The sequence below is a fragment of the Podarcis erhardii genome, assembly GCF_964252035.2.
Source record: "Podarcis erhardii genome assembly, chromosome: 7".
Lineage (NCBI taxonomy): Eukaryota > Metazoa > Chordata > Lepidosauria > Squamata > Lacertidae > Podarcis > Podarcis erhardii.
The window spans coordinates 14,632,110-14,651,662 of NC_138511.1; the positions used below are offsets into that span (position 1 = coordinate 14,632,110).

The 19,553-nt window shown below is 48.7% G+C and overlaps 1 protein-coding gene across 2 annotated transcripts; it reads left to right on the forward strand.

Annotated features, from left to right (window-relative positions):
• The first annotated feature begins 2,937 nt into the window (after nt 1–2,937).
• Nucleotides 2,938–18,489, forward strand: LOC309346903 (aflatoxin B1 aldehyde reductase member 2-like). Of its 2 annotated transcripts, none has more exons than XM_081871248.1 (7): nt 2,938–3,225; nt 12,913–13,100; nt 14,206–14,310; nt 15,474–15,570; nt 15,975–16,077; nt 17,104–17,233; nt 18,082–18,489. In XM_081871248.1, the coding sequence occupies exons 1-7, from the start codon at nt 3,009–3,011 to the stop codon at nt 18,241–18,243; spliced, it is 1,002 nt and encodes a 333-aa protein (XP_081727374.1). In that variant the 5' UTR covers nt 2,938–3,008; the 3' UTR covers nt 18,244–18,489. The 2 variants fall into 2 exon arrangements, with proteins under 2 accessions (XP_081727374.1, XP_081727373.1); XM_081871247.1 differs by lacking the exon at nt 2,938–3,225 and adding an exon at nt 9,062–9,367.
• Nucleotides 18,490–19,553: the final 1,064 nt, after the last annotated feature.

Consider the following 19,553-nt stretch of genomic DNA (forward strand, 5'->3'; position numbering starts at 1 on the left):
GCCTCCCGGCCGGGGGGGGGACAAGAAGTCAGCCCCACGGAACCCGCAGAGCCAGCCGCCCGCGTTTTGGAAGCGCCTCGGGGCGGAGCTCTGCGGTTTGGTTGTGGCGGCGCCTTAGAATGCAGTGGAATCTCGGGTTACAGACGCTGCAGGTTACAGACGCTGCAGGTTACAGACTCCGCTAACCCAGGAATAGTACCTCGGGTTAAGAACTTTGCTTCAGGATGAGAACAGAAATCGTGCTCCAGCGGTGCAGCGGCAGCGGGAGGCCCCATTAGCTAAAGCGGTGCTTCAGCTTAAGAACAGTTTCAGGTTAAGAACGGACCTCCGGAACGAATTAAGTACTTAACCCGAGGTACCACTGTAATTGTAGAGTTGGTCAAGGGGACTCCTGAGGGTCATCTAGTCCACCCCCCCCCGCCCCGCAATGCAGGAATCTCAACTAAAGCATCCCTGATAGACGGCCGTCCAACCTCTGCTTAAAAACTTTAGAACCATCTTTATGTATGCAACTAGGGTGACTAGAATTTTTTCCCCAAAAATTCTTTATTAAGTTTTTCACAGTCCTGACAAATATAACATAGAAAAAAGAAAGAAAAGCACTCAAAAGAAAACACATTACGATACAGTGGTACCTCGGGTTACATATGCTTCAGGTTACAGACTCCATTAACCCAGAACTAGTACCTCAGGTTAAGAACTTTGCTTCAGGATGAGAACACAAATCACACGGCAGTGGGAGGCCCCATTAGCTAAAGTGGTGCCTCAGGTTAAGAACAGTTTCAGGTTAAGAACGGACCTCCAGAATTAATTAAGTTCTTAACCCAAGGTATCACTGTAATTGTAGAGTTGGTCAAGGGGACTCCTGAGGGTCATCTAGTCCAACCCCCCCCCCCCCGCAATGCAGGAATCTCAACTAAAGCATCACTGATAGACGACCATCCAACCTCTGCTTAAAACCTTCCAGTGAAATCCCAAAAAACTTTAGAACCATCTTTATGTATGCAATTACGGCGGCTAGAATTTTAGTAGCAAAACACTGGAAATGTGACTTAATTCCTACAAAGCTTGACTGGCAGGTGAAGATGATAGAATACTTGGAAATTGTGAAAATGACTGGGAAAATAAGAGGAAACTCAAACCAGAAAGTATGTAAAGAATGGATAACATCTAAACAATATCTAAAACAATATTGTGAAAATGCAAATCTCCTGACAGGTCTAGATTGAATCTTGAATATTAAGGGTAACTATGAATGTAGAAGGGACTTGGGTGGTGCTATGGGTTAAAACACAAAGCTTGCAGATCGGAAGACAGGCAGTTCGAATCCTCGTGATGGGGTAACCTCCTGTTGCTCGGCCCCTGCTCCTGCCAACCTAGCAGTTCGAAAGCATGAAGTGCAAGTAGATAAATAGGTACCACTCCAGCGGGAAGGTAAATGTTGTTTCCGTGCGCTGCTCTGGTTCGCCAGAAGCGGCTTAGTCATGCTGGCCACATGACCCGGAAGCTGTATAAAGCGAGATGAGCGCCACAACCCAAAGTTGTCTGCGACTGGACCTAATGGTCCCTTTACCTTGATAAATGTATAAAATTTTCTGGATATGTAACAGATTAACAGGAATTGCGTAAAGGTTAAGAATTTGTTCGAAAGCACAATGAGGTGAATTGGAACTAAAAAATGTGTGTGTTGTTAGACCAGGGGTCAACAACCTTTTTCAGCTGTGGGGCGGTCTGCCATCCCTCAGACCATGTGGTGGGCCGGACTATATTGGGGGGGGGGAGTGAACGAATTCCTATGCCCCACAAATAACCCAGAGATGCATTTTAAATAAAAGGACACATTCTACTCATGTAAAAACACCAGGCAGGCCCCACAAATAACCCAGAGATGCATTTTAAATAAAAGGACACATTCTACTCAGGTAAAAACACACTGATTCCCGGACCGTCTGTGGGCTGGATTGAGAAGGCAATTGGGCCACATCTGGCCCCCGGGCCTTAGGTTGCCTACCCCGGTCAACTCTTAACATTGGATGCAAGCCAGTACAGCTATTTGCCACTGGGGCTTAATGGAGCCTCCTAGTTCAGGGGTAGTGTATCTCCAACTACCAGCCTGGACCCAAATGTCAAGGGAAACCCTCCATCTCTTTCAAACCCACCCCTTCCCTCCCTAACCTGGGCACTGTCCCAAGCAGCTACTCTTGCAAAGCACTTTTTCTGGGATCTGGACAGCTGACATGAGGGCCATCAGCATTTTGCATACTGAAAAAACAGCTCAAGGAAAAACCATACTTGTGAGCAGGGATACATTCTACTCGTGTAAAAACATGCTGATTCCCAGACCGTCCGCGGGTTGGATTGAAAAGGCAATTGGGCCACATCTGGGCCCTGGGCCTTAGGTTAGAAGATGTGTTGTTAGTTAATGTTTATTGTCATTGAGATATTGTCTTTGTCTGTGTTGTTATATGTAAATCGTTTGCAATAAAGTTTAAAAAAAAAGTCCAGTGATGGAGAGTCCCCCATAAGATCTTTTATGCACTTCATAGAATCGTGGAAGGAGAGCCCTCAACCTGCTGAGGGAGTTGAATTCTATATCCTACCATTTTTCTCCAAGTTGCTCGAAAGCATTGGCTCACATGGTTCTCCCTCTCTCCTCATTTAATCCCCACAACAACCCTGAGAGGTAGGTTAGGCTGAGATAGACAGTAGTGACCGGCACAAGGTCGCACCTATGCGAGTTCATAGCCCAGTGAGGATTTGAACCCAGGACCTTAGCAGGACACTCTGACTGAAGGCGCTGCTTGAAACCAGCCCTTTTAAAACAGGCATACAAAAACGACATGCTGCAAAATGGCATGCTCTAAAAAGACATTGCAGGAATTTTGAGACGGCCCCTTACCTGGGAAGGGAAGGCGTGGCGTCACGCGTCCTTTAAAAGGCGGTTTCCCAGCTGGTGGCGAGTTCGAGTCCAGCCGGAGGCAGATCGATCTGTTGCTGCAGCCGCCGGGATGTCGGGGCTACGCGGGCAGAGCCGCGGGGTGCGCTCGGTGCTGGGCACCATGGAGTTCGGGCGCAGGGCAGACGCGGAGGCCAGCGGGGCCATGCTGCGCGTGTTCCTGGCCCGCGGGCACTGCGAGCTGGATACCGCGCATATTTACGCGGGGGGCGAGTCGGAGCGGATCCTGGGCGCCTGGTTGGCAGCTGAACCCAAGGCTGCGGCGGCAGGTGGGTCGGTGGAATGGGGGAGCCGGAGACGAAGGCTGCTCTAGACGTCCAGTGGGTCAGCAACGGTTCCTCTGAGCGCATGCAGAGTGCCACACACACACAGAGCGGCGAGTAATCACCGGAGTCTGATCTAGATTCGAATCGAGTTCTGTGCACACGCTCAGAAGGGCTGACTCTCAGCGCAGGCCTTGCATGCAAGCAGAAGGTCCCAGTTAATGCTGCAGATCTGTGTGCCTTGCCTGAAACCCTGGAGAGCAGCTGCTGCTGCCAGTCAGTGTAGACAATCCAGAGTTTGATGGACCAAGGGAGCCGAGTAAGGTTGTTTCGTAGGATCTGTTGTTGTCTTCTATCTAGTCCAGCCTGCAAAAAAATCAACAACCAAGCAATGGTGCGTTTGAGCATGTGTGGAGTGCATCTCTCCCTTTTCCTACCCTCCACCCTTTCAATGCAGTCAAAGGAGATCCACCCTCATTCCTCCCCTAAATAAATCCCCCCCCCCCGTTAATCTAGATTCCAGAAATGGGGGAGATATGGGCCTGCTGCTCTGCAAATGTTCTCTGGCACCAGCCCCCTTCATCCCCAACCCGCCTGGCTGGTGATCAGGAATAATGAGAGATCATAGTAAAGGTAAAGGGACCCCTGACCATTAGGTCCAGTTGTGACCGACTCTGGGGTTGCGGCGCTCATCTCACTTTATTGGCCGAGGGAGCCGGCGTACAGCTTCCGGGTCATGTGGCCAGCATGACTAAGCCGCTTCTGGCGAACCAGAGCAGCGCACGGAAATGCCGTTTACCTTCCCGCCGGAGCGGTACCTATTCATCTACTTGCACTTTGACGTGCTTTCGAACTACTAGGTTGGCAGGAGCAGGGACCGAGCGACGGGAGCTCACCCCGTCGAGGGGATTCGAACGGATCTGCAAGTCTTAGGCTCTGTGGTTTAACCCACAGCGCCACCCGCGTCCGAAATGAGAGATCATGGGGTGCTGCAAATGCAGGAGTTAAATTGTGAATTCAGTGACATCTGGAAGGCCATGGAAGAGTCTTATCTCTGGGTGTCCCTTTGCCAGGGAGCGCAGTCATTTAAATATGAAGCAGCCCCCCCCCCCCCGTTCCAGTTAGATTCCTGCAGCAAGCAGGTGCATTAGCAGGACAATTTTGCCTACTTTCAACCTTTGCTCTTACTGTTCTTTCTTTCCAGGGTTGGTCATCTGGTTAATCAACAACCTGCAAATCAAAAGGACTGTTTGCATTGTTGCCTTTGGTCCAGCTGACAAAATCTCCTGTTAGTGCGGCAAAGGCAAAGGGGCCTGAGAAGGGAAAGCACTCTGCACATGCTCAGAGCTGGGCCGTGTTGATCTGATGCTCACTTGTAATTATGGCCTTCGTCTAGGAAATGGAGGGGAAATGTACTTTTTTTACTTCTTTGTTAGTTGCTATTTTACTGCTCATTTGCCCAGTATGGAGAGATCCTTTTGGGGCTCTTTGCCATCCCCGAACAATTTGGTAAACCTAACTCCAGGTCATTTATGAACGGGTTAAAAAGAGCTAATGGACAGGATTGGTCTGATCCAGGACGGTTCTTACAATTTGTTCCCCCCCCCAATTTGTTTTATTTATTTTCACAAAATTGTAAGCACACAAACATACAAACAAACATAAATCATAACCTTATTAAAACTAGTCTTATTAACATTGTTAAGTGACTTCCTCGTATCCCCCTAGTTGAATTTCAGTGCGAATCATTTTAACAGTTTTCCAAATCATAATTCTTATAAACTTAATCACTTAACATCTATCTTTCTTACCAATTCAGCATTAAACATATTAATTCAACACATTACATATTTAAATCCTAAGCCTATCTGGTAATTGCAAGCTTTTTCCAATTAATTTAACTTAACATATTTAACTAAATAGTCATTAAATTTCGTCCATTCTTCCTGATACTCCTCCTCCTCCTGGTCGCGGACTCTTCTTGTCAGGTCGGCTAGCTCCGAAAAATCCATCATCTTCATCTGCCATTCTTCCACAGTTGGTACTTCTTGCATTTTCCGCTTTTTAGCTAGTAAGATTCGAGCAGCAGTTGTGGCATACAAAAATGACGGTTCTTACAATTTGGGGATGGGTCTACCTGCAGCTTTGAGCTACGAGATAGAACTTCCACAGTCAGTGGCAGTATACCTGGGATCCCTTCCAACTTTACAATTATATGAATCTGTGATCCAATATGGCAGGGTGAGCGGGGGTGGGGAGGACCTTTTTCTGCAGTCCAGGCAAGCGAGGTGTATTGCCAGATTTCAAGGACACTTTTTGTTATGTACTGAGTTGAATAGGATCCAAACTGCAGCAGTCTGATTGGTCCTAGAACAATAGGATTCAGAATGCAGCAGTCTGATTGGTCCTAGAACAATAGGATTCAGAATGCAGCAGTCTGATTGGTCCTAGAACAATGCAGCAGTATGATTGGTTGGCAGGAACCACCCAATCATGCTCCAGATATAAGTGAATCCACAACCTGATTGGCTTACAGTAGAATTCCAGAATTAGCCAATCATGTGCAGCCCATTGTATAAATAATGTATATAAAGCAGATACTTTGAGGGGGCTTTCATTCATTCCTCCTCACCACTATGAGCTGAATAAAGAGCATGAAATCACTTTGCGACTTTGAGTATATTTCACTTTTCAACACCTGAGGAGGGTTCAAAGCAGAGCCATTAAGAGATGTAGCTTGGGAAGAGTCCCAAGGGCAATATAGGAGGGCTGCATGTAGCCTAAGGTCCTGGAGTTTCTGATAATTTCATACACCCTCCTTGCCAGTGTTTGGCAGGAGCACAGGTTCCTTTTGTTCCCTTATCACGTCCTTTTTCTCCACCTGTCAAGTTAGCCTCCAAGTCACCTTCCTGAATCACCTTGCCAACACTGTAGAACCCACGGCCAGCTTTTAGTAAGCTCTTTTTAAAAAATATTGTTTTATTAATTTTTACATGAAATTTCCAAAAAACATACAACATATTTTCTTGTCTTATTCAGTGTTTTGGACTTCCATCAACCACATCTGAAGGTTTTTCAATCTTTATCACTTAACCTGCATTTCATTAATTTCACTATTACTTTTAATGGTCCTTCACTAATAATTCTCTTCATACTTTTCTCTGCAATATTTCACATAGTCCTCCTTACAAAACTTCTTGCAATCCTACTAGCGTAATCTGTTGATTACAATTGCTTTTCAAATAGTTCACATATTTACTCCAGTCCTCTGAGAAACTCTGATCCCGCAGGTTTCAAATCCTTCCTGTCATCTTGTCTAATTCTGCATAGTCCATTAATTTCGCCTGCCATTCCTCTTTCGTCGGTAATTCTTCTTGCTTCCATTTCTGTGCCAATAGTGCTCTTGCTGCCATTATTGCATATAAAAACAGTTTGTTATCCTGTCTATTAATATCCTCCTCTACAATGCCAAGTAGAAATGCTTCTGGTTTTTTTTAATAAATGTATATTTCAACATCCTTTTCATCTCATTATGTATCATTTCCCAGAAGCTTTTCGCTTTCTTACATTCCCAGCTTTTAGTAAGCTCTTTGGGGCGCAGACTTACCATTCTGTTACAGTATTACGCTAAACAGTGATGGCAATTGAGGGCGATTGTAAAAACAGTGCCTCTGAGCGTGCACAGAGCGTTTCCCCTCTTTGAAGGCTTCCCTCCTCCTTCTCGTCATTAGGCCTTTTTTAAAAAGTCATTCCTAGCCCAATTTTCCTCCAGAGGAGTTCAAGATGGGGGCTTGAATCCAATGCTAGTCCTACTCGGAGTAGACCGACCAAAGTTACTAGACAAGGATAACTTAGGTCCATTCAGTTGGAAGCAGTAATGTTCCTAAATACCAGTCGCTAGAAACCACAGAAAGGGAGAGTGCTTTTGCATTCCAATCATGCTTTTGAGCATCCCATAATGTCCACTGTGAGAACAGGATGCTGCCCTGTTGGCTTGATCCAGCAGGCTGTTGCTTTTTTCTGCTTGGGGACTTCCTGCATGCCCCTTGTTTGCCAGTGATTTTTGTGGTTGTTATCTATATATTAGGGACGCGAGTGGCGCTGTGGGTAAAAGCCTCAGCGCCTAGGGCTTGCCGATCGAAAGGTCGGTGGTTCGAATCCCCGCCACAGGGTGAGCTCCCGTTGCTCGGTCCCAGCGCCTGCCAACCTAGCAGTTCGAAAGCACCCCCGGGTGCAAGTAGATAAATAGGGACCGCTTACTGGCGGGAAGGTAAACGGTGTTTCCGTGTGCTGCGCTGGCTCGCCAGATGCAGCTTTGTCACGCTGGCCACGTGACCCGGAAGTGTCTGCGGACAGCGCTGGCCCCTGGCCTCTAGAGTGAGATGAGCGTACAACCCTAGAGTCTGTCAAGACTGGCCCGTACGGGCAGGGGTACCTATCTATATATTTGCCAGTTTTAAAATACCACTTGACTGATGAAAACCTCTCTCTAAACGGTTCATATCCAAACTATGCAAAACGTTTACTAAAAAGTGCCAATGAAAATCTAAAGCTCAAGGAGAAACGGGCACAGAATCTATCAGCCCACTGATAAATTTATCAGCCAGCAGTTTTAAAACAGGGACAACAAATTACATATAAAGCAAATGATTTCTTCCAAATTGAGCCTGGGCCAAGCCTACCTGGCAGGGCTGTTGCTAGAATTAAATGAGGAACGGCAGGGAGAAACATTGAGCTCCTTGGAGGAAAAGATGGGATGGAAATGCAATAAATAAAACAAACCAACGAAGGTTAAAATGACATGGCAGGATTTGTTGTTGTTTAGTCGTTTAGCTGTGTCCGACTCTTTGTGACCCCATGGATCAGAGCACGCCAGGCACTCCTGTCTTCCACTGCCTCCCACAGTTTGGTCAGACTCATGTTGGTAGCTTCGAGAACACTGTCCAACCATCTCATCCTCTGTCGTCCCCTTCTCCTTGCACCCTCCATCTTTCCCAACATCAGGGTCTTTTCCAGGGAGTCTTCTCTTCTCATGAGGTGGCCAAAGTATTGGAGCCTCAGCTTCACGATCTGTCCTTCCAGTGAGCACTCAGGGCTGATTTCCTTCAGAATGGAGAGGTTTGATCTTCTTGCAGTCCATGGGATTCTCAAGAGTCTCCTCCAGCACCATAATTCAAAAGCATCAATTCTTCGGCGATCAGCCTTCTTTATGGTCCAGCTCTCACTTCCATACATCACTACTGGGAAAACCATAGCTTTAACTATACGGACCTTTGTTGGCAAGGTGATGTCTCTGCTTTTTATGATGCTGTCTAGGTTTGTCACTGCTTTTCTCCCAAGAAGCAGGCGTCTTTTAATTTCGTGGCTGCTGTCACCATCTGCAGTGATCATGGAGCCCAAGAAAGTGAAATCTCTCACTGCCTCCATTTCTTCCCCTTCTATTTGCCAGGAGGTGATGGGACCAGGGGCCATGATCTTCGTTTTTTTGATGTTGAGCTTCAGACCATATTTTGCGCTCTCCTCTTTCACCCTCATTAAAAGGTTCTTTAATTCCTCCTCACTTTCTGCCATCAATGTTGTGTCATCTGCATATCTGAGGTTGTTGATATTTCTTCCGGCAATCTTAATTCTGGCTTGGGATTCATCCAGCCCAGCCTTCCGCATGTTAAATTCTACCTATAAGTTAAATAAGTAGGGAGACAATATACAGGACATGGCAGGATAAGGAACCCGAAATTATCCGGCAAGGCTCTTCTTTTGCTTCTGGAATCGGGAAATTCGAGACGGTCCCTTCTCCTGGAAGGGGGCAGGAGTGGAAAGGAGGCGCTGACGCATGCGCAGACAGTGGTGATGCGATTGCCTTTGCCCAGGACCTGGTGGCGAGTTCGAGTTCTGCCAGAGGCAGATCGATCTGTTGCTGCAGCCGCCGGGATGTCGGGGCTACGCGGGCAGAGCCGCGGGGTGCGCTCGGTGCTGGGCACCATGGAGTTCGGGCGCAGGGCAGACGCGGAGGCCAGCGGGGCCATGCTGCGCGCGTTCCTGGCCCGCGGGCACTGCGAGGTGGATACCGCGCATATGTACGCGGGGGGCGAGTCGGAGCGGATCCTGGGCGCCTGGCTGGCGGCTGAACCCAAAGCTGCGCCTGCAGGTAGGTAGGGCTGCTCTAGACGTCGAGCCCAGCGGGCCGGCAACGGTTCCTCTGAGCGCATGCAGAGTGCCTCGCACGCATTGACACGTAGCCGCGAACTCTCACCCGAGCTCAGCGGAGCTTCATCAGGATTCGAATCGCGTTCCGCTTTGCCGGCGCGCCTATCGGAGTCCTGGCTGGAAGGGGAGAGCGTCTGCCTTGCATCCTGCAATTCAATTCCCACGGGCATCTCAGGGTTGGGCTAGGAATGCACCGTGCCTGAAACCCTGGAGAGCTGCTGCCGGTCAGTGTAGACGTAACTGGGCTCGGTGGACCAGTGGTCTGGCTTCCTATGACATGCTGAGGTTGGGAGCGGGGGTCGTCTCCTGCCTAGACCAGCTTGCAAAACAGCAACAACAACAGAGCAACGGTGCATTTGAGCATGTGCAGAGTGCATTTCTCTCTCCTACCTCCCCACCCTTTCCATGCAGTCAAAACTAATCCAACTCCACCCATCCCCATTTTAAACCCATGCTCATCTGTCCTCATTCTTTGTCTTTTATAGTTTGGCCTTTCATTTTCTTAATTTTCATCGGTTGTTCCAGCAACATCTGGAAGGCCACCCCAGACCTGAAACGTGGATTCCCTATCTCTGGGTGCAGCCTTTCCCGCTGAAGCTCAAAAACGGACCAGTTGCTACCCCCATACCAGATTCTTAATTGGATTCCTCCACCAACCAGGCCCTGCATCCTTTGGTCTCTCTCTGCTCTTAAATTTATTGCCTCAGAGGGTTGATAATCTGGTTATTCAACAACTCAAAGAGCTAGAAATCAATCAAAAGGGCTGTCGGCACCTTTATTCCAGTGGTCAAAAGTCTCCTCAGAGTTTGCAAAGATCCCTGATTATACTGAAAGCCTTCCCATCTAATCTGGAGGCCAGTTGGAGTTGCTAAGCAGCTTGAGAAGGGAAAGGAAGTTTGAATATAGAATCATAGAAGCTGGAAGGGACCCTGAGGGTCATCTAGTCCAACCCGCCTTCAACGCAGGCATCTCAACTAAACCTCCAAGGAAGGAGAGCCCCCCACCGTCCAGGGGAGTCTGTTCCACTGTCAAACAGCTCTTAACAGTCAGAAAGTTTTTCCTGATGTTTAGTTGGAATCTCCCTACAACAAAGCCACTGGTTCGAGTCCTGCCCTCCAGAGCAGGAGAAAACAAGCATGTTCCCTCTTCCATTTGACAGCCCTTTAGGTATTTGAAGATGGCTATCTTATCCCCTTTTGAATTATGGTGCTGGAGGAGACTCTTGAGAGTCCCATGGACTGCAAGATCAAACCTCTCCATTCTGAAGGAAATCAGCCCTGAGTGCTCACTGGAAGGACAGATCCTGAAACTGAGGCTCCAGTACTTTGGCCCCCTCATGAGAAGTGAAGACTCCCTGGAAAAGACCCTGATGTTGGGAAAGATGGAGGGCACAAGGAGAAGGGGACAACAGAGGACAAGATGGTTGGACAGTGTTCTCGAAGCTACCAGCATGAGTTTGACCAAACTGCGGGAGGCAATGGAAGACGGGAGTGCCTGGCATGCTCTGGTCCATGGGGTCACGAAGAGTCGGACACGACTAAACGACTAAACAACAACAACAAATCTTATCCCCATCAGTCTCCTCTTTCCCAAGCTAAACATTCCCAACTCCCTCAACCTTTACTGTACTCCTAAGGCTTGATTTCAGATTCTCCCAAGTGTACTGCTTATTATTAGGGCGTAGGGGGTGAAAAAGCCTTTAACAACCCAAGGGCCACTTTCCCTTCTGTGCAGCCTTCCGGGGGCCAGATGCAAGGGATGGGCAGGGCCAGAGGGGGAAGTGGGCAGAGCAATTGACGCAAATTTTAGCTTTTGGCACTAGACTAGTTTCCTACACACAATCTCTGTCCGCCATCCAGGCAAGGAAGAGGCACAGTCAGAGTTCAAGGTCATGTTCCATCACACGAAGCCTGAGAGCAGGTCCATTGGGGGTGTGGCCTGTGGGGAGGGGTGTGGCTTGGGGAGAGCCCTGGGGGGCCCAGATGGACAGACTTGGTGGGCTGTATTTGGCTCTGCCTGCCTTGTTAATATTTGTTTGCTCCTCATCCTGGTTTTGGGGGCTCCTCTTTACAGAATGACGCGGGTGGCGCTGCCGATCAGAAGGTCGGCGGTTCAAATCCCTGTGAACCACAGAGCCTAGGCCTTGCTGATCAGAAGGTTGGGGGTTCGAATCCCAGTGACGGGGTGAGCTCCCGTTGCTTGATCCCTGCTCCTGCCAACCTAGCAGTTTGAAAGCACGTCAAAGTGCAAGTAGATAAATAGGTACCACTGTGGCAGGCAGGTAAACAGCGTTTCCGTGCGCTGCTCTGGTTCGCCAGAAGCGGCTTAGTCATGCTGGCCACATGACCCGGAAGCTGTCTGCAGACAAACGCCGGCTCCCTCGGCCTATAGAGTGAGATGAGCGCACAACCCCAGAGTCGGGTCACGACTGGACCAAATGGTCAGGGATCCCTTTACCTTTACCTTTACAGAATGCAGTCAGAGTTCCTTTCCTTCCCTGATCATACCTTCTTTGGCAATCACTCATAGCCTAATAAGATTGTCTTCCATGAACACGGTTTTAAAAGTGAGTCCGTAAGTGACTGTGGAGGCCAATTCTGGATCCACAAGTCCTTCCACTGTGGGGACACAGGTTTCTGAGCAGGAGTTGGGTCACGGTGAGGGTTTGCCAAGCGTGCCTTCCTCTTAGCACGTTTCTCCCTTGCGTCCTGAGTTCGAGCGTCTTCAAAGCCCATGACACCTTTGGTAAAGGCTGTTCTCCAACTGGAGCGCTCGCAGGCCAGTGTTTCCCAGTTGTCGGTGCTTATCCTACACTTTTTTAGATTTGCCTTGAGAGGGTCTTTAAGCCTCTTTTGTTGACCACTGGCATTACGCTTTCCATTTTTAAGTTTGGAATAGAGCAGTTGCTTTGGAAGACGATAATCAGGCATCCTCACAACATGACCAGTCCAGCGAAGTTGATGTTGAAGAATCAATTGCTTCGACACTGGTGAACTTTGCTTCTTTCAGGACACTGGCATTAGTTTGCCTGTCTTCCCAAGTGAAGTGTAAAAATTTTCGGAGACACCATTGATGGAATCTTTCAAGGAGTTGGAGATGGCGTTTATAGGTGGTACATGTTTCACAAAAGGGCTGGGTTTGGGGTGGGTTTTTGAAGACGCCTGTGTGTGAATTTGTTTTGTGTGTAGACCAGTGCACGCTGACCAATGCACAGTCTTTGCAGTAAGGCTCTACAGTGGTTCCTTGGGTTAAGAACTTAATTTGTTCTGGAGGTCCGTTCTTAACCTGAAACTGCTCTTAACCTGAAGCACCATTTTAGCTAATGGGGGCCTCCTGCTGCCACCACAGTGCGATTTCTGTTCTCATACTGAAGCAAAGTTCTTAACCCGAGGTACTATTTCTGGGTTAGCGGAGTCTGTAACCTGAAGCGTCTGTAACCTGAGGTACCACTGTACTGCCCTGATCTAGTCCTCTCTTCCCCACCAGTCAAAGTAGCCACCAAGGCAAATCCATTGGAGGGCAATACTCTGAAGGCTGATGGCGTTCGCTCCCAACTGGAGACGTCCCTCCAGAGACTGCAGGCGAAGAGTGTCGACCTCTTCTACCTCCATATGCCCGACCACAAGACCCCCCTGGAAGAGACGCTGAAGGCCTGCAATGAGCTACACAGAGAGGTGCAAAAACTGGGGTTTTCTGGGGGGCGGGGGGCGGGAAACTGATTCTCATAACTGGGCGGCTCATTTGGGCCTCCCAGTTGGTGTTTGATGTGCTGCTTTTGTATCCCCCTTTCCTTCTAAAAGGGACGCAGGTGGCGCTGTGGGTTAAACCACAGAGCCTAAGATCAGAAGGTCGGCGGTTTGAATCCCCGCGACGGGGTGAGCTCCCGTTTCTCGGTCCCTGCTCCTGCCAACCTAGCAGTTTGAAAGCACGTCAAAGTGCAAGTAGATAAATAGGTACCGCTCAAGCGGGAAGGTAAACGGCATTTCCGTGCGCTGCTCTGGTTCGCCAGAGGCGGCTTAGTCATGCTGGCCACATGACCCGGAAGCTGTACACCGGCTCCCTCGGCCAATAAAGCGAGATGAGCGCCGCAACCCCAAAGTCGGCCATGACTGGACCTAATGGTCAGGGGTCCCTTTACCCTTGCCTTCTAAACAAATTGAGGCGCCTGTCTGGAATAGAGGGGGTTCAAAGGTCACGAGTTCCATTCCACCCGGCGTTCATTCAGCACAATCCGCCGTGTTTCCTTTCTGCTGCAGTTCGCCTTCTGCCAAATATAAACCTTGTTTGTCTCGCTCTTGTCTGCTATCTGACCTAAAGTTGCATCACTGTTTAAGTCACTTACATTTCCTCTGACGTCAAGGAAACACCCAAACAGTGGGGGGGGGGACCCTTAATTGGATTTTATTAATTTATTTATTTGCATTTACATTCCACCTTTTTTCATCCTAAGCAGCTCTGGGTGGCGTACGTTAGGGCCACAGCTTATGCACATGTAGCTTGTGCGCATTAAACTTTATTCGCATGGCAAAAAAAGAAATTAATTTAATTTAATCCAATCCAATTTAGGTGAGGCTAAGAGGCAGTGACTGGTCTCCCACAGTCATCCATCCATGGCCTAGAGGGGAATTGAACCCTTGTCTCCCATGTCCCTAGTCCTCATTTAACCACCAGATCCTCTGGTCTGATCCAGCACCCAGCCTCCTCTTCTGTCTTAAGACGATCTGTGAACATAGAGCTAAAAATACAGGGGCTTATTTGTGTTTTTTTTCCTTCCGACAGGGGAAGTTTAAGGAACTGGGTCTCTCCAACTATGCCTCGTGGCAGGTGGCGGAAATCTATGGCATCTGCAAGGCCAACAACTGGGTGTTGCCAACAGTGTACCAGGTGAGAGCTGGGTGGACGAATGAAGGTCTTTTCCCCAAGTTGTTTGGTCAGGGCTGGGCAACCTGTGGCCCCTCCAGACGTGTCTGGACTCTCAGCTTCCATCACTCTTGACCATTGACCAAGCTGGTAATGGTTTAAGTCTGTGTATTAGAATCATAGGATTGTATCATTGGAAAGTCCTGCAATGAGTCTGCAAAGCCCAGCTTAGACACTGAGACCACCTGCAGAAGTGTTGCTGGTTTTTCTTTTTAATGTTTGATGTTGCATCGTGTTTTTATTACTGGACAAGAAACCAAGCCTTGATTGGCCCAGTCCTGTGGAATTCTCTGCCAGCAGGTGCCTTCTGTGCCGGCCTTTAAACACATGCTGAAAATGTATCTGTTCTGCAAGGCTTATTCAGGTAGTTTAGAATAAAGAGCCAGTGTGGTGTTGTGGTTAAGAGTGGTGGACTCGTAATCTGGGGAACTGGGTTCGCATCTCCGCTCTTCCACATGCAGCTGCTGGGTGACCTTGGGCTAGTCACACGTCTCTGAAGTCTCTCAGCCCCACTCACCTCACAGAGTGTTTGTTGTGGGGGAGGAAGGGAAAGGAGAATGTTAGCCGCTTTGAGACTCCTGAAGGGGAGTGAAAGGCGGGATATCAAATCCAAACTCTTCTTCTTCTTCTACATATTTCCATAATAGCTACTTTTCAATGTTTTTTTAAAAACAACAACAACAACATGGTTTTTATTGGATGAACACCAACAACTGGAAACTGAAGGAGGGGAGAGGACCCTTGGGCTCGAATCTCGCTTGCAGATGTCCCACTGGGGAAACACTGGTGCCTGATGATATTGGTGATATATTAGATTTCTATACTGCCCTTCATCCGAGGCTCGTGGGGCAGTTTACAGTATGTATGAAAGCACAAAAATCCGCAACATAATAGGAAACAGAACAATCTCTCTCTCTCCCCTCCCTTCTCCCGATGTCAATCGGCAGGGAGTTCCAAAGGTGCCGTCACAATAAATGACCAGTTTCTTACAAATGCAGAACGGATGTTCGATGGCACCTGTAGTACTGGCAGTTCCCTCGGTCAGTGGGCAGAAGGTATTTTGCAACACAACGGTCGGCTCCAAGGCTTCTTTATGAATTTTGTTTTTTACTGTCTTTTCCCCAAAGGGCATGTACAACGCTACGACGCGCCAAGTGGAGACCGAATTGCTGCCATGCCTTAGACATTTTGGGATTCGATTCTACGCATATAATCCGCTGGCTGGTACGAGTCTGGCAAGGAATGGCAGGGAATGGGGTGGTTTCAGTGGCAGGGCTGCAAAACTTTAGGTACCAGGCGAAAATGTTTCTCTTCATTCAGGCCGATTAACAAGCTATGGTTTTTAAATGTGTGGGATTTTTTTTGCGGGTATTGGTCTTGTTTTCGTTTTGTGTTCTCATTTTGTATTTTTTCTGTTGTGAACTGTCTTCGAATCTTCGCACAAAATAGGCATATTTATGAAATGCGTTGTTGTTGCTGTTTTATGGGCAGAATAACAGACAGAAATCCAAAGAGGTGCTGGAGTTTTAGCTGTGGGGTGAGAAGAGAGGGGATTGACCTAAGTGAGGCATCTTGGCTTATAAGGCTCTAGTCCCTAATTTTGGGGCGTTAACTTTCACCTCTTGCAGGAGGGCTCCTGACTGGGAGGTACAAGTACGAAGACAAAGACTCGAACCAGCAGCCAGCTAGCAGGTTTTTCGGCAACGACTGGGCCAAAATCTACAGGGACAGGTGGGTCTAAAGATGGCAAAAGGGGCTTGCATCTTGAAGGCAGGGGATGACTCAGTTCTGTTGATGTAGGAAGAGGCTAGCTTCTTGAACACGGGGGCAAGAAATTAAACTGCTAATGTTGGAAAGCAGTTCTTGTTCTTTGGAGGAAAGAGGTCAGAGCAATAAATACGGGGTTAAAGGTTAGGTCCAGTCCGTTAGGTCCAGTCGCGGACGACTCTGGGGTTGCGGCGCTCATCTCGCTTTATTGGTCGAGGGAGCCAGCGTACAGCTTCCGGGTCATGTGGCCAGCATGACTAAGCCGCTTCTGGTGAACCAGAGCAGCGCACGGAAACACCATTTACTTTCCCGCCAGAGTGGTACCTATTTATCTACTTGCACTTTGACGTGCTTTCGAACTGCTAGGTTGGCAGGAGCAGGGACCGAGCAACAGGAGCTCACCCCGTAGCGGGGATTCGAACCGCCGACCTTCTGATTGGCAGGTCCTGGGTTCTGTGGTTTAACCCACAGTGCCACCCGCGTCCCTAATGCGGGGTTAGGGGAGTGATTTTGTTAGCCATGGCACTAAATGGAACCTCTAGGCACAGAGGCAGTCTACCTCTGAACACCAGGTGCTGAATTCGCATCCTGCATGTGGACCAGATGGCATGATACAATTGTAACTGCCATCTACTACTGCCATTTTGCTTTGCTTATTATGTAAGATTCATTCAGATATATAGAGATACAGTGGTACCTTGGGTTACATACGCTTCAGGTTACATACACTTTAGGTTACAGACTCCACTAACCCAGAAATAGTACCTCGGGTTAAGAACTTTGCTTCAGGATGAGAACAGAAATCTGGCTCCGGCGGCGCGGCAGCAGCAGGAGGCCCCATTAGCTAAAGTGGTGCTTCAGGTTAAGAACAGTTTCAGGTTAAGAACGGACCTCCGGTACGAATCAAGTATGTAACCAGAGGTACCACTGTACATATAAACATGCAGAATGTAAATGACCTTAATTTTTTTTTTTTTTACAACTACGCAGGTATTGGAAGAAGCATCATTTCCAGGGAGTGGACTTGGTCGAGAAAGCCCTCCACGAGGCGTATGGCTCAGATACACCCAGCTTGACTTCAGCTGCCCTGCGCTGGATCTATCATCACTCAAAGCTGCAGGTAATGGTGAACTTTTCCATCAGCCCGGTATGGTATGGGGAAGAAGTTTCTGTATGTGTCTGAGGCCAGGTCTAAACTGTTCTACAGTGGTACCTCGGGTTACAGACGTTTCAGGTTACAGACTCCGCTAACCCAGAAATAGTACCTCAGGTTAAGAGCTTTGCTTCAGGATGAGAACAGAAATTGTGGTCCGGCGGTGCGGCGGCAGCAGGAGGCCCCATTAGCTAAAGTGGTACCTCAGGTTAAGAACAGTTTCTGGTTAAGAACGGACCTCCAGAACGAATTAAGTTCTTAACCCAAGGTACCACTGCATTCCCAAAACAGAATCAATAAATGACTTCTGGTAGGTCTAATATTCTGGAGGCGACATATGCTACTTATATCCCCTGCTCTCAATTTTTTATCCTCGCAACCACCCTGCAAGATGAGTCAAGGGGAAACCTGTATTATTATTATTATTATTATTATTATTATTATTATTATTATTATATTTATACTCCACCCACCTGGCTGCGTTTCCGCAGTCACTCTGAGTGGCTTCCAACAAAAGATTAAAAATACATTAAAACATCAGTCATTAAAAACTTCCCTAAACAGGGCTGTTCGACTTCTGAGGCACGTTCGAAAACGGAATCATTTACTTCTGGGTTTTCGGTGTTCAAAAGCCGAAACGTTTGGCTTCCGAGACGCTCGAAAACTGAGGTGCCACTGTATACCCCAAATGTGGTGTCTTTTTTTCATATAAAAAATCCCAAACGTTCTTTTAATTTTGCTGTCAGCTTTGCCCTTCCTCTTAAGCTGAGTCTTCCAACGTTCACCTTTCCCTCTTCTTGCTCTTTTCCCCCTAGGCTAACCTTGGAGATGCTGTGATCATTGGAATGTCCAGCATGGAACAACTGCAGGAGAATCTCAAGTGCAGTGAGGAGGGTCCCCTCCTGCCCGGGGTGGTCGAGGCCTTTGAGAGCGCTTGGCATCTCACAGCCCACGACTGCCCCAACTACTTCCGCTGAAGGCTTTTGCAGCCTCCAGGAGAAACAAGAGCACCCATCGGAGACCCCCACCCCTCTGGACTCTCGTTTCACCACAAAACCCTCTTCTGCTTCAGAAGTTCCTCCCTTTCCCTTGGAATAAACCCAAGCCAACACCTCCGTGGCCTTAGATCAAGAGAGCACTTTTCCCTGGCAAGATTTCTGCAACAAGATTTTCTGGGTCCCTGAAAGTGGCTTTCATCCTTCAAAATAAAAATATTGGTTGCACCTTTTGGCTCTCTTCTTTGCTCCCCACCCCACAGAAGTACAGTGGTACCTCGGGTTAAGTACTTAATTCGTTCCGGAGGTCCGTACTTAACCTGAAAGTGTTCTTAACCTGAAGCACCACTTTAGCTAATGGGGCTTCCTGCTGCTGCCGCGCCGCCGGAGCACGATTTCTGTTCCCAACCTGAAGCAAAGTTCTTAACCTGAAGCACTATTTCTGGGTTAGCGGAGTGTGTAACCTAAAGCGTATGTGTCAGAGCTGCCCAAGGTCCCAGCTCACAGAGGACCAACGCCAGGTCGTTGTTATATACAAAAGTCTTTATTGAAGTTCAGTCTCTATTTCAAAGCCGTGGCGCGCAGCTCTACGTCTTAAACCCTAGACTGCCGAAGCTCCATCTGAATCTCCTCCCCTCTGACACCAGTTTAAGACTCTAGCCCTGCTCCACCTCTTCCTCTGCTCTCTCCTCCTCTGGGTCCTCCTGTCCGCTGGGGCATTCCCCTTTCTGGACTCTTCTGACGCTGAGTCCCCTGACTCCTCCCCCTGCCTCCGGCGGGCTTTAGGACCTGGTTCCCAATCCGGGTTCTCTGTTGTCCCGCACGCCTGTACATTTGAACTTGGCGCTTGCGCCCAGCCAGTGACCTTCCTCCTGACCGTTACACTGCTTCTGTCACTGCTTCCCTCTTCCGGGAGGCTAGCTGGACCTGACTTCCCCTCCGTTCCCTGACTCTCCGATGGAGGTGTGGTCAGCACTGACTCATCTTCTCTCCCTGCTGGGGGAGACGCTGGCCCCGATACCTGGGACTCTTCCCCCCCACTACGCTCTGGTGGGGAAGCTGGTCCTGATCTCCAACTGCTGCTCTGGGAGTCCCCGCTGGCCCCTTGCTTCTGGAGTGTCCCCCTTGGGACCCCCCTTGCCCTGGCCATCGGCGCCCCCTTCTGTGAATCTTCTGATTCGCTGGAGAGGCTCATGGAATCTCTCGGGCCACTGTCATCTTCTCCTACGCTGCCCTCAGATTCTTCCCCTTCGCTCTCCATTTCCTCTCTTCCCTGTGCCTCTGCTCCTGAG